At 42.8% G+C, this 14,022-nt stretch overlaps 1 protein-coding gene across 1 annotated transcript in view; it reads right to left on the bottom strand.

The window, feature by feature from the left end:
• Window positions 1-14,022, bottom strand: part of UVRAG (UV radiation resistance associated) — a 321,095-nt gene that overhangs the window by 278,849 nt on the left and 28,224 nt on the right. The window contains exon 2 of the mRNA XM_029602151.1: window positions 8,814-8,931. Within this exon, the coding sequence (XP_029458011.1) occupies window positions 8,814-8,931 (118 nt within the window). The remainder of the gene's footprint in view (window positions 1-8,813; window positions 8,932-14,022) is intronic.

Below are 14,022 nucleotides of genomic sequence, written 5' to 3'. Positions count from 1 at the left end.
TTTGTAGTGGTAGCAAGTGTTTGACTTTGACGACGTTGATTACGTGGTTTGCCTCTACGTTGTTGTTGATGTTGAGGCTGTTGCCTGGGCTGTTGGGTATAAGGGGGAGGCCTGAAAGATGTATAGGAGCGGAACGGTCGCCTGTGGTATGGACCTCTTCTAGTCTGTGCGAAGTACCTGCGGGAAAAGCTTCCATAAGTGTTGGCCGATGTCAATGCGTCAACTGCCACATTCTGCTCCTTTAGTTGAGCTACTGTCTCCTGTAGGCGATCCCCAAAATGTTTATCACCCCGGCAGGGAAGATTGGCCAGTTTATCGTGGACATCTTCACGTATGGCGCTAGCTTTTAGCCACGCCATAAGTCTTGCCACAATTGCCACTGCTGAAGTTCTTGAAGATGTTTCAAAGGCTTCGTATACTGTTCTAAGAAGGTGTCTGATTCCTTCTTCCATGTCTTGAATAGGTTGTAATGGTTGTGATGCAGAATCTGTGTCCGGTAGGAGTGCCTTAAGTTGTTGTAAGGACTCATACAAATATTGCACTATATAGAACTGGTGCTGGTGTATGTGTGCACCTAACATCGCAGACTAGAAGGTCTTTTTTTCAAAATCATCTAGCAGTTTGTTGTCTCTACCGGGTGATTTATTCGAATGTAGCCTGGTCTTCTTGGCTCTTTGTACTGCTGATTCAACTACTTTTGATGTATGTGGTAATTGAGTGGAAGAACAGAATGGAAACTGCTGCATTCTAAATTTTATATCTGTTTTTCTGGACACTGGTGTGATTGCAAACGGCGTTTCCCAGGATCTCTCAAGCACTGAGTCCAAGACTTTGTGTGATGGTAACGCCGATGGATCTGATGGGAGATCGAAGATTTTTAGAAGACCCATGGTTTCAGATCATAGATCCGGTTGCTTATGTACCTCCACATTCAACACCGAGCCCACCTTGTCAATGAATTTGGGGTACACGAGATCCTCCGGTGGTGAATAAGGTTCCTGAGGACCTTCTGGCAGGTCGAAAGGATATCCGGTCCATGAGCCTGGTGATGATGGATAGGAATCAGGTTGTTTTGGCAGCGGAGGGGAGTCAACCGGCATTGGCGTCGTAGGTTGAGGGGAAACGGATGGTATTACTAGAGGGTCTTTCCCAGGCAGAGGATGTGGAAGTGGTTGCTCTGGTGATAGAATTGGTAGAGCTTCTTCTTCCAGGCTGCTAGGAACTGGTTGAGGGTTGACAAACCCTAGTTGTAGAGAAGCTAAAAAGCTGTAGAGAATTGGGCTTTTGCTAACAGAATTACTTCTTCAGATATCGAGTCCATGACATGGTCAGACCATGCCCCAGACTGGTTTAGTATTCAGTTTCAGGACTATGACAGAGAGCAGTTATTCTGGAACTGAAACGATAGTTTGCTTGCCGATGAAGCTTTTAGGGAACAAATTCGGAATCACTTTAGCTCTTATCTAAAGCTGAACGATACTCCAGAAGTTTCATCAGTTACTATATGGGCGTGTCTTAAGGCAGTATATAGAGGCTATTTTATTGCTAAGGCATCTCATGAGAAAAAATGCAGGGAGAAGAGTAGGCGTGGGTTGCTAGCTAAACTCAAGGAATTGGAGAGTTGTCATAAGTCTTCTCTGTCACCTCAGATATATTATAATATCCAAGTCTAAAAGTCTAAATTAGCAGAGCTAGATTCAGCCTCTATAGTTCACAAGCTAGATTTAGTAAAACAAACATTTTGAAGGGGATAATAAAGCAGGCAAAATATTGGCTAATAAATTGAGGGGTCAGCATAGCCTGAATAATGTGGTGAAAAAAGAAGATGCCCGAGGAAACATTTTGACCTCAAACCAAGATATCAGAAATCATTATTTGCTCTTTTACTCTGATCTCTATAGCGCCAATTCTTCAATAAAATCAGAAGATATTGACCTATATTTGTCAAATGCATCTTTGCCGGGTTTGACAGAAGCTCAACGGGAAAGCTTGAATCATGAAATCTCACAGCTTGAAGTAATGCAGGCCATTAAGAATTTGAAATCAGGTAAAGCACCAGGCCTTGATGGGTATACAGCAAGTTTCTACCAAGTTTTTGCTGATCAATTGGCTTTACCGCTAATAAAAATGTTTAATGCCCTTCATTGTTTTTCCAATCTGGTGAGAGTAATAGTTCTGGCCAAGCCTGGAAGAGATGCAGCCTTATGTGGGCCATACAGACAGATTTCCTTGTTAAATTTAGACTTAAAAACTTTAGCCAAGATCCTTGCCGATAGAGGTTTGTATCGGGCCGTATGGCATTGGACAATGCCCAAAAAATTGTGGACATCATTTGGTGGGAGCAGAAGCAAATACTTTTTTCTTTTATTGACCATAGATGCTGAAAAAGTTTTTAATTTAGTTCAATGGCATTTTTTTTTTTTTTTTTTTTTATTTAGGACACTGGAGAAAATGCAGTTTGGACCATTTTTTCAGCAATGGCTCTCTAAGCTCTCTGACAAACCCAAGCCTGTATTAAGATCAACGGAGGATACTCTGACACGTTTGAGGTGGCTAGAGGGATGAGAAGGGATGCCCCTTATCTCCCTTACTATTCACAATTTCCTTAGAACCTTTCTCTACATAAATTAGGGATAATCCTTTGATTTACAGGGTTCCAGCTGAGTTATTTTCATCGAAAATGTCCTTTTTCGCAGATATGTTATTCACATTGTCTCACCTAGTGGTCTCCTTGAGGGTGACAATAGATGAGATTGCTCAATTTAGTGCAGTTTCGGGGTTTACCATCAACTGGGAGAAATCAGAGATCTTAAATTTTACGACCCCAGTCAATCAGGTTAAAATATTGCAATCTCAATTTTCTTTTAAATGGTCAGATAAAAAAATTAAGTATCTGGGGATTTACATTGGTAATTCAAAGGATCTCTTTCAATTGAATTACCCTCCTCTCTCGTCACAAATTTATAAGGACCTGGAGAAGTGGGACCGTTCTCATATCTCTTGACTGGGCAGAGTTGCTATTTTTAAGATGAACATTTTGCCTAGAATTTATTATCTATTTCAGATAATATCATTTGCTGTCCTGCCTTTAGTGTTGAAAAGATGGCAGAGAAGATGTCTCCACTTTGTTTGGCAGGGGAAGCCACCGAGGGTCGCTAAATGGTTCCTGTTTTTTCAAAGCAACAGGGAAGACTGGATATACCACATTTGTTGTGATATCATGCTGTAGCCCATCTCAGGTCCAGCATAGATTGGCATAAAACAAATCTTATCAAACCTTGGATTATCCTAGAACATGAGATTATTGGGAAAATGCCACTTCAAGCATTAATTTGGCAGCATAGGAAAACGTGGAGACCCATTGCTCAGATGCCCCCTACCATTACATGGGTACTTTGTGTGGCGAGCCTGGAAGAGTTTAACTGGACAGCGGGATTTTTATCTCAGTTCCTCTTTATTTGATAACTTGGCTTTTGGCCCAGGCCTTACTTTCCCTTTGTTTAATTTATGGAAACAGCAATGGATCTCCCGTATTGAACATGTATGGGGGGTAAATGGTCCTCTGAGTTTTACTGATCTACAGAGGATTTATGATTTTTCAGCTATTTACAGGTCAGGCATTTTTTGTCAACTATTTCTGTGGCACAGGATCTGGTGAAGGGAGTCCCCGTGTTTAAATCCTGATGACAGAATGCGGATAAAGAGGGGAAATTAATGTCTAAATGTTATACCTTGCTTAATAGGGATCCTTCCTCTTCTCCAAGCCATATTAAGGCCTGGGAACAGGATTTGGGGCATCCTTTGTCAGATGAGGAATGGAAGGTTATCTTCTTGTAAATGGGAAGAGGGCCGATTGCTACCAATCTAATTGAAAATGGGTATAAAGTTTTCTTTTGTTCGTATTATACTCCTGTTAAGTTGTATCGTTCTTTTTTGATCGCTTCTGGACAGGTGGTGGAAGAATTGCAGGGATTTGGGAACGTATATGCATATGTGGTGGGAGTGCCCGTTCATTCAAGGTTACTGGGGAGAGGTCTCTACTTGGCTACAGGGAATGTTGGGTCTTACCTTTAAGTTGTATTCATTACAGGCACTAATGAATGTCCCCATCCCTGAAGGTAATAAATTCCAACAAAAATTAGTGATTCAGGTTGTTACGGGAGTACACTATGAGATTGCCAAATGTTGGCGCTCCATGCAGATCCCTTCATTACAAGGTTTGCATAGTCGTATCCACAGCCTGTAAGGTATGAATAAGATCACTGCTCATCAAAGGAATACTGTAGTAAAGTTTGACAAAATTTGGTCTGCTTATATCCTCTGGCGAGATTCCTGCTCATCGGAGTGTTGATGAGGTTAGGGGGTTTTCTTGGTGAGGTTTAGTATTGGGGAATACTTTATGATGCCTTATGATGATCTGAACCCTCTTATTATAGGGGAATATAATAAGTGGAATCTTATAAGCCCCTTGGTGTGATTGGTGTTTTCAGGGGCTTTCGTTTTGGTGACAATATTGCTTAAGTATGACTGATTTTGGGGATGGGGGTAGAGGGACTGCTATTATATTTTCTTGGAAAATTTCTGAAGACGTTTGTGTTGTGGGTCATTGGGCTCATTGACAGTGTTATATGTCTGTTTTTGTATTTGTTCCCATGGTCCAAGATGGTACTCTTGTATTTGCTAGTCTCTCTTTAATAAAAATGGTTAATTTAAAAGAAAAAGAAAAACAAGATAAGAACTTTGACCAGCACAACCATGCTACCCAGTTTATCAGATCTACTTATTTGATTTAGGAGCTATAAGCTTCTTCCCTCAAATAATGAAGTAAGCTGAAACAAACAAGTCTGCATAAAAACAAGAAATAACTAATACAAGAAGGGGGCTCACCAGTGAACTGAAAAACAACAATCTACCCAGAGTAGAAAACAGTCTATCCAAGGACAGCATGAGACAGGATAGGGGGAAAAGGGGGAAGTCAACAATCTGAAATGAAGAGAAGCGCTGACACTGCTGGTCAAGAGATTACCGGACTAGACCCTGCTCCAGAATCGCCACATAGCAAAGTCAGTGACCACCCCTCACCCCCAATGGGAGGAGGCGGCAGCACTCTGAAATTAATAACCCCCTTTTCGTGCTCTGATTGACTATGCATGAACTGTTGCATATTCATATCCTGACTGTTACAAGACGGCTGCAGGTGGAGAGAGATTAATTAATATGTGACGATGTGGCGGTATCAACCCTGTCCCTCCCTGTGTCGAGGAGGTAAAGGACCAGGAGTGTCTGGGGAGACTGGAGAGAGGAAAGCCCTGCCAGATATTTATTTATTTATTTATTGTTTTTGTTATACCGAGTTTCATGATAGGCATCACATCAACCCGGTTTACAAATAACAAGGAGTGTAAAGCATAACGTAACGTAAAAAACAATATTTTCAATAAGAACCTTGAACTTTAAATACAGTGAATCAGAAAAAGGGAGAGGGAAAGTTACAAAAAACAAGGAAAATAAACTTGGGATGGAAGGGGAGAAATTGAACAGCACAATATTTACATTTCAGCCTATTGATACATTAGAATAGCAAGTGAAAAAATAAGACTATGAAACGGTACATAGGTAATCAAATGAATAAATATGACACAGTTGTGAATGGTAATAGTATGATAAATATTCAGCAGGAATTAGTGAGAGAGGGTTTGAGGCTGCTGGCCACGAAGCCAGAGATTGATTTATTTATGGGTTTTTCTATATTTTTTATTTATTTATTTATTTAAGGTTTTTATATACCGGCAATCATGAGAACATATCTTGCTGGTTTACATGAAACGGGAGTGCATTAAATACATCAAACTAGAACTGAGGTGACCGAAGGTACAGTTACAATTAACAAGGGTAGCAAAACTTGGTGAAGAGGAAGAAATAGGAAAGAATAAAATGGTTAAACGATATACAAGTCAAATTACAAGTTATGTGCAAATGGCATGATTAATGGCTGGATGTTTTAGAGGAGTCCTTGGATTGTGTCCTTGGATTGTGTCATTAAATTGTGTCTGGGAAAGCTTTCTTGAATAACCAAGTCTTAAGTCTTTTCCTAAAAGTTAGGAGGCAGGGTTCTAGTCTGAGATCTGTGGGTAAGGAATTCCACAGAAGGGGGCCAGCTGTGGAGGAGGCGCGATCTCTTAGGGTAATGTGTCTAGTCGATTTCGCAGGGGGAACTTGGAGTGTGCCTCTATAAACATCTCTGGTAGGTCTTGTCGAGTTGTATACTTGGAGAGGGAATTGAAGATCGAGGGAAGTGCATTGATGTATAGTTTTGAAAATGATACATATGGCTTTGTACATGATTCGGAAGTATACGGGTAGCCAATGTAGCTCTTTCAGGATGGGTGATATGTGGTCTCTTTTTCTTGTGCCTGTTAGTAGTCGGGCTGCTGAATTTTGCACCATCTGTAATGATTTGGAATAGGAAGAAGGCAGACCTAGCAATAGGGAATTGCAATAGTCTAATTTTGAAAAAATGACTGCCTGGATGATCATTCTGAAGTCTTGAGCATGGAAGAGAGGTCTTATCCTTTTCAAAACCTGGAGTTTAAAGAAGCAGTCTTTGGTTGTTTTGTTGATGTGTGCCTTGAAGTTTAGCCGGTTGTCCAATAACACTCCTAAGTCTCTAACTTGTGTGGTATGTAGGTTGGTAGGAAGAGCAATGTTAGGTGTATTGTTCTCAGGAGAGATGAGTAGGATTTCTGTCTTGGAGGAATTTAAGATGAGGTGAAGGCTGTTGAGTAGTTTGATTTTTTGGTGGCATGATTCCCAGTAGTCAAGAGTTTTAGAGTATGAGCCTTTGATGGGGATGATGATTTGAATATCATCTGCGTATAGGAAGTACTTTAGATTGAGGTCAGTGAGAAGTTGGCAGAGTGGAAGCAGGTAAATATTGAATAGAGTCGGAGATAATGAAGAACCTTGTGGGACTCCTATGGTCGAGTCAAATCTTGAGGATTCCTTGTTTTGGAGTTTAACTTTGTAACCTCTGTTATTGAGAAAGGTTTTGAACCAAGATAGGACGGTGCCGCAGATTCCTATGGACGACAACTGGTTTAGGAGGATGGCGTGGTTGACAGTGTCGAACGCTGCGGATAGGTCTAACAAGATCAATAGGAAAGAGTTTCCTTTGTCGAGGCCCAGTAAGATATGGTCTGTCAGCGAGGTGAGGAGGGATTCTGTGCCTCGATTTTTTCGGAAGCCGTGTTGTGGGGTGAAGAGAAGATTGTTGTCTTCGATGAAATCTGAGAGTTGAGAGTTCACTAGTTTTTCCATGATCTTGGCGATGAATGGGAGGTTAGCTATGGGGCGGAAATTGTTAGGGTCCTTCGGGTCTAGGTTAGGTTTCTTTAGGAGCGGTGAGATTGAGGCCATTTTGAGATCATCTGGGAAGGTTCCTTGGGCTAGAGAGCAGTTGATGATATTTTTCAATGAGGTGGCTATTGTGTCTGGAACAGATAGAAGTAGTTTGGAGGGGATGTGGTCTGCAGGATGAGACGAAGGTTTCATTCTTCTCAGGATGGTTTGTATTTCCGTAACATCATATCGGTTTACAGACAACTTGAAATTAACAACAGTGCTTTACAATTGTAGTTAATGAACAGTATAGTTAACAGAAAAAAGAGTTGGCGAACAAGGGTAGAATCGGCATAACAGGGGTAAAACTATGTAAAAAAGGAGAATAAATAGTATGAATATTATGGGCAAGGAACAAGGGGGGGAACAGAGGTAATCAATGAAGAAGAGTAAATATATTATATTTTCATGAATAAAATTATTAAATTATGCAGACTTAATGTACAGGGGTATACAGCCGGGAAGGGCTGTTTACTGTGTAATGCAGGTAGTTTATTGTTGGGAGAAGGCTTGCCTGAAGAGCCTTGTTTTAATTTTTTGCTTAAATTTTTTTGTGCAAGTTTCTTGCCACAGATCGGGGGGCATGGTGTTCCAGGTTGCAGGTCCTGCTATGGAAATGGTACGTTCTTTGGTTGAAGCGTAGCAAGTGTTTTTATGCGAAGGCATGTGTATTGTGGCAGCGTGTTGCGATCTGGGTGTCCTAGAGGGTTTGTGGAAATACAACGGCTTGTTGAGCGACTTGTGGAAAATACAGCGACTTGTTGTGTTTTCACAGAGATGCCTCCTCAGCCCAGCCAGTACCAAGACAAAGGATGCAAACAGAAGGGAATCTCCCAAAGTTGGGTAGGGCTAGCCAGCTAGTTACCTTTATTAATACACTGCTATTAATTGCATCAGTGGCATGGGATCTTCTTAGTGTTTGGGTAATTACCAGGTTCTTGTGGCCTGGTTTAGCCTCTGTTGGAAACAGGATGCTGGGCTTGATGGACCCTTGGTCTGACCTAGCATGGCAATTTCTTATATTCTTAAGCAGGCCAAGGTTTCTAGCACATTTCAATCCACTAATGATGCAGAGCTTTATTTAGTATAAACCAATGCTAAATAGCAAGGACTTTAGAGATATGTATTGTTTATTTTCTTCTAAATGCTAATCCTGCAAAGTGTAACAAAAGCCTAATGCTGTGGATAAAACACATGGTCTTTTCTGAACTATGCAGATTGTGTAGGTATAGGACATAACAGAAAACTGTCTGCAGCACTGCTGACCCCAATATGTGTGGAGGAGGGGGAAAAGAGGTGAGCAGTAGCAGACTGGTTCCCGAACCCTAATACCACTTATAGTCTATGAAGAATGAAGCTCAACCTAAATAACTTAACAAGAGAATGAAAACTTCAAAGCTTAAGAACTGACTTACCTTTATATATCTTTGTGTTATCACAGAGGTGAAGCGTATAGTAGGTGTCAAGGAGTCGATAACCATTCTTATTAAGAATGTTTCGTGCTGCGATGTTGCGTAGGTGACGAAGGCGACGCTAAAATAATAAACAAATAGACAATGAATATTAGAAAATAGGATTTATTTAAATTTATTGACTAGGAAATCAGATTAAGACAAAGGCCTAATTTTTCACTGGTCCCAGTATCTGGTAAGATACATGAATATACCTTGCCTTCAGTACCTCAGTGGAAAGGTGGTCATAAATCAAAAACAAAAAGGTAAAACAGAATGACAAAAATAAACATGTGCAAGTAACCTACATAGAAACATAGAAATGACGGCAGAAGAAGACCAAACAGCCCATCTAGTCTGCTCAGCAAGCTACACACTTTATCCTTTTTTTTTTTTTTCCTCTTCCTTTTTCTCTCTCCCACCTGTTACTCTTGGCTTCCAGTACCCTCCAGCCCTATTTCCCCTCCACCCTACCACCAATGTAGAGAGCATCGCCGGATCTGCATCCAAGTGAACATCCAGCTCAATTAGGGGTAGCAACCTTTGCAACAAGCAGGCCACACCCCTGCCCCTGTCCACCCAGACTATACGATCCAGACTCCATTGGTTGCCATCCACACTCAGATCCTCCCTTCCACACTCCCCCTGCCGTTGAAGCAGAGAGCCATGCGTTGAAAGAGAAGTATCAGACTCTCTCCTTCGCCGAAGCAGAGAGCTACACTGGTCATGCATTGAAAGTAAAGTATCGGCCCAGTTACACCTTGCTTCCCTGTGAATACAAAATTTTTTTTTTTTTTTTTAATTTATCTTCCACATTACCTCTTGCCATTGAAGCCCAGAGCTATGATGGAGTCTCATCAACCTTGTGTATGTACACTGAACAAGGGTATTATCTCCAGGTAGTAGCCCCTTTTCCGCGAGAGCCACATTAACTATCAACAAATATTGAACAAGCCTAATAATTGGCAATACCTATAGCCTATAACCTCACCGTTAATTTTACATACTCTTACCCACCCCTGCTTTTTTTGTTGTTTTTTTTTGGAGATGGCAGCCCTCCATCCTTCCGCTCCGTGAAGGTGGAACACCAACCACTGGCCACTGGCATCCCGCTCCGTGAATGCCTCTGTGGCTACTGCCGCACCGTGCAGTGTTTTGCTGCCTCCTCTTTATACACGACCTCTAGACTTGATGGATCCACAGTGTTTATCCCACGCCCCTTTGAAGTCCTTCACAGTTTTGGACTTCACCACTTCCTCCGGAAGGGCATTCCAGGCATCCACCACTCTCTCCATGAAGAAATACTTCCTGACATTGGTTCTTAGTCTTGCTCCCTGGAGCCTCAGCTCGTGACCTCTGGTTCTGCTGATTTTTTTCTGACGGAAAAGGTTTGTTGTTGTCTTTGGATCATTAAAGTTTTTCAAGTATCTGAAAGTCTGAATCATATCACCCCTGCTCCTCCTTTCCTCCAGGGTGTACATATTTAGATTCTTCAATCTCTCCTCGTATGACATCCGATGAAGACCCTCCACCTTTCTGGTCGCCTTTCTCTGTACCGCTTCAATCTTGTCTCTGTCTCTTTGTAGATACGGTCTCCAAAACTGAACACAGTACTCCAGGTGAGGCTTCACCAAGGACCTGAACAAGGGGATAATCACTTCCCTTTTCTTACTCGATATTCCTCTCTCTATGCAGCCCAGCATTCTTCTGGCTTTTGCTATCGCCTTGTCGCATTGTTTCACAGACTTCATATCATTAGACACTGTAACCCCAAGGTCTCTCTCCTGCTCCGTGCACATCAGCCTTTCCCCCCCCTATCGAATACAGTTCATTCGGATTTCCACTCCCCATATGCATGACTTTGCACTTCTTGGCATTGAATCTCAGCTGCCATTTCTTCGACCACTCTTCCAGTTTCCTTAAATCCCGTCTCATTCTCTCCACTCCTTCCGGCGTGTCCACTCTGTTGCAGATCTTAGTGTCATCCGCAAAAAGACAAATCTTACCTTCTATCCCGTCCACAATGTCGCTCACAAAGATATTGAACAGGACCGGTCCCAACACCGATCCTTGCGGTACACCACTTAAAACCACTCTCTCTTCAGAGAAAGTTCCATTTACCATCATACATTGTCTTCTGTCCGTCAACCAGTTTGCAATCCAGGTCACCAACTCGGCACTCACTCCTAAGCTTCTCGTTTTATTCACCAGTCTCCTGTGCGGAACCGTATCAAAAGCTTTGCTGAAATCTAAGTAGATGACATCGAGCACTCTTCCTTGATCCAATTCCTTGGTTACCCAGTCAAAAAAGTCAATCAGATTTGTCTGACAGGATCTTCCCCTGGTGAATCCATGCTGCCTCTGGTCCAGTAATTCTCCGGACTGTAGATAGGTCACTATTCTCACTTTCAACAGTGATTCCATTACTTTTCCCACCACCGAAGTGAGGCTAACCGGTCTGTAGTTACCAGCCTCCTCTCTGTTCCCACTCTTGTGAAGTGGGACCACCACCGCTCTTCTCCAATCACTCGGCACCACTCATTATCAACCTGATCATTATCAAGCCAGCAACAGGCACCAATTTTTGGCATGACCTAGCATCCAGGAATTTTTCAACCCTGAAAAGGAGTTTATAAAGTCTAGCCTGTTATTTTGGGGGTTTGTTTTTTTGTTCCACCTCCCCATACACACACAAATTATTTTATTTTATCCTTCCATCTTCAAACCACCCCCACCCAAACAATGACCGAAAATCATTGTCAGCCCAGGGATGGAGGAGCACCTTTAGCACCATTCATTGGTAAGTTAGGACTGACACAGTAGCAGCATCTGTCTTCCTATACAATCCAAGGTCTAAGTGCAAACAACCTTAGATCCCCTGTGGCACGACACTAGAACCTGAGTTTAACACTGCAGTAGACCTCCTTGCCCCTAAATAACGAGTTTAAATGAACAAATTAGTAGACCATCATACTAGTCGTCATAGGGCAATGTTGTTCACATTGATATACTCTCTGCTTTATATATAATCATTAGTCTGATGCCATTCAGCCGATTCTACAGATGCATGCATCTTCTTCAGGCAGACCAGTAATAGCATATAAGTGTGGCAAAAACATACGTGACTATGTGGTTCATTCATGGTTGCCACTTTTAGAAATCAATATGGAGAATACTAATGGTGGTCCTTTTCACAAGGGACACTGGTCATGTTGTGATTGCTCTTTGTGTGACTAAGCAATCACTGGTCCGTTCTGGCGTAATGATACAAGCATACTTTATGAGGCAAGGGATTTTACTGACTGTACAACCCCCAACATCTTATACATGATGTTGCAGGGACAAACTGTCAGGTCAATCCAGTAAAGTGGGGCCGCTGTTACCCCGCTCCTAACCCGCTTTCTACTCACTTTCCGGCCGCGTTAGCCCCTTCCTGCGATCCACAATCCCCCTTTTAATCTACTCTTACCGCGTCCTTAAATCCCCGGGTAACTCCTTCCGCACGCAGCATGTATATCACATGTAAACGATCGAATTAGCTATTCCCTACCATCCAGTAACGCGCGCCCCGACTATCACTTTTTTACCCTGCCATTTTGCTGCGCGTTTAACCTGCTAACTTACCGCCTACCCTTACCCCTGCGTTAGAGGCAGGGGTAAGGGTAGGCGGCAAACTTTCCCCCAGTGCCCGCTCACCTGCCCTGGCCGCGTTCATGGGTGCTGGTCTCCGGGGCAGCCCCAGTCCTCTCCCCTCCTCTCGAAGCAACAAAAGCGAAAAAAAGCGAAAAAAAAAAGTTGCAAGAGAGAGAGGGGAGAGAGGACGGGCAATCCTACGCTCAGGATTGCCCGTCCTCTCTCCCCTCCTTCCGAAGCAAGGCGCGAAAAGCAGCCTTGCTCCAGGAGGAGGAGAGAGAGGACTGGCAGTGTAAAGCGACGAAGCGACTTACTTTTTTTGCAGCCCCCCTCTGGAGACGGACATCGGCGAGGACGACCGCGGCTCCCCTGCCTCCAGCTTCGGGAGGAGGGGAGAGAGGACTGGCAATCCCGAGCGTAGGACTACCCGTCCTCTCTCCCCTCTCTCTCTTGCAACTTTTTTTTTCGCTTTTTTGATTTTTTTCGCTTTTGTTGCTTCGGGAGGAGGGGAGAGGACTGGGGCTGCCCAGCGTGTCCGTGAAGTGTTAGGCCCGCGCACCCAGGTTACTGTATAGGCGCTGTATAGCGCTCTATACAGTAAAATGGGTTGCGCGGGCCTAATGCTTCACGGACGCTTCTTAGACGCAGCTTGCATTTGCAAGCTATTTACATACAGGATCGAGCAGTAGGTGAGCTGGACTGTGCATGCGGCAACCGCGGGTGCGCCAGGCACTAACGCAGCTCTTCCTACCACTCGTTACTGGATTGACCTGTATGTAGGCAGACCTACTCATCCAATATGGAAGCATCTTATTGAACAGCATAGTTGCATACAGAGAGGCAAGCTGCAAACACCCATGGTACAACACTGTATTGAGAGTTTGCACAGTTTTGAAGATCTTAAGTGGCGGGTGATTGAACATGTACATAAAAATGTGGGGGTGGGTGGGAGGGGAAGGACCGTATGCAGTATCTTGACTACAGAGAACAATATTGGATTTTCTATCTGAATACGAAGGAATCAATTTTCATTTTTAGATAATTTTAGATGCAGTCACTTAGTGATCTGTGTATGTGTGTCAGATAACATACATAGATCAAGCACTATGATAGGCATGTGCTCAGGAATGTGGTCAGTGGTCAGCATCCTATGTAATTTGGACCAAAAAAGGACAAAAAGTAACACGTAGGTGTAACAGAGATAAGAACAGTATAAAGACCTGACTGAAACAAAGGATACTTTGACATCTTGCTTTGCTGGTTTCTGGCAGCATAGCAGAGTAAGATCTCCGTCCCTCAGAAATCTTTTGTGCTTTGTTTATCTTTCTGAGCTGTTTGTAGTAGCTTCTTTACTTCTCCTGTGAATAAACTTTTTTTTCTTTTACTAAATGCTGCCTAGATTGTTTATTTAATGAGCTGAATTAACAATACCACACAACCGACAGGGCTCGATAATGAGACTGACTGGTATTCTCTCATTTGATTACAATGCACTTGGTTTTTTGCTACTGACTGCATTTGATTGATGGCTCATTTATTG

The sequence above is a fragment of the Rhinatrema bivittatum genome, chromosome 5 (genome assembly GCF_901001135.1).
Source record: "Rhinatrema bivittatum chromosome 5, aRhiBiv1.1, whole genome shotgun sequence".
Classification (NCBI taxonomy): domain Eukaryota; kingdom Metazoa; phylum Chordata; class Amphibia; order Gymnophiona; family Rhinatrematidae; genus Rhinatrema; species Rhinatrema bivittatum.
The sequence above is the reverse complement of the archived record's forward strand: the minus strand, read 5'-3'. Positions and strand labels throughout refer to the sequence as shown.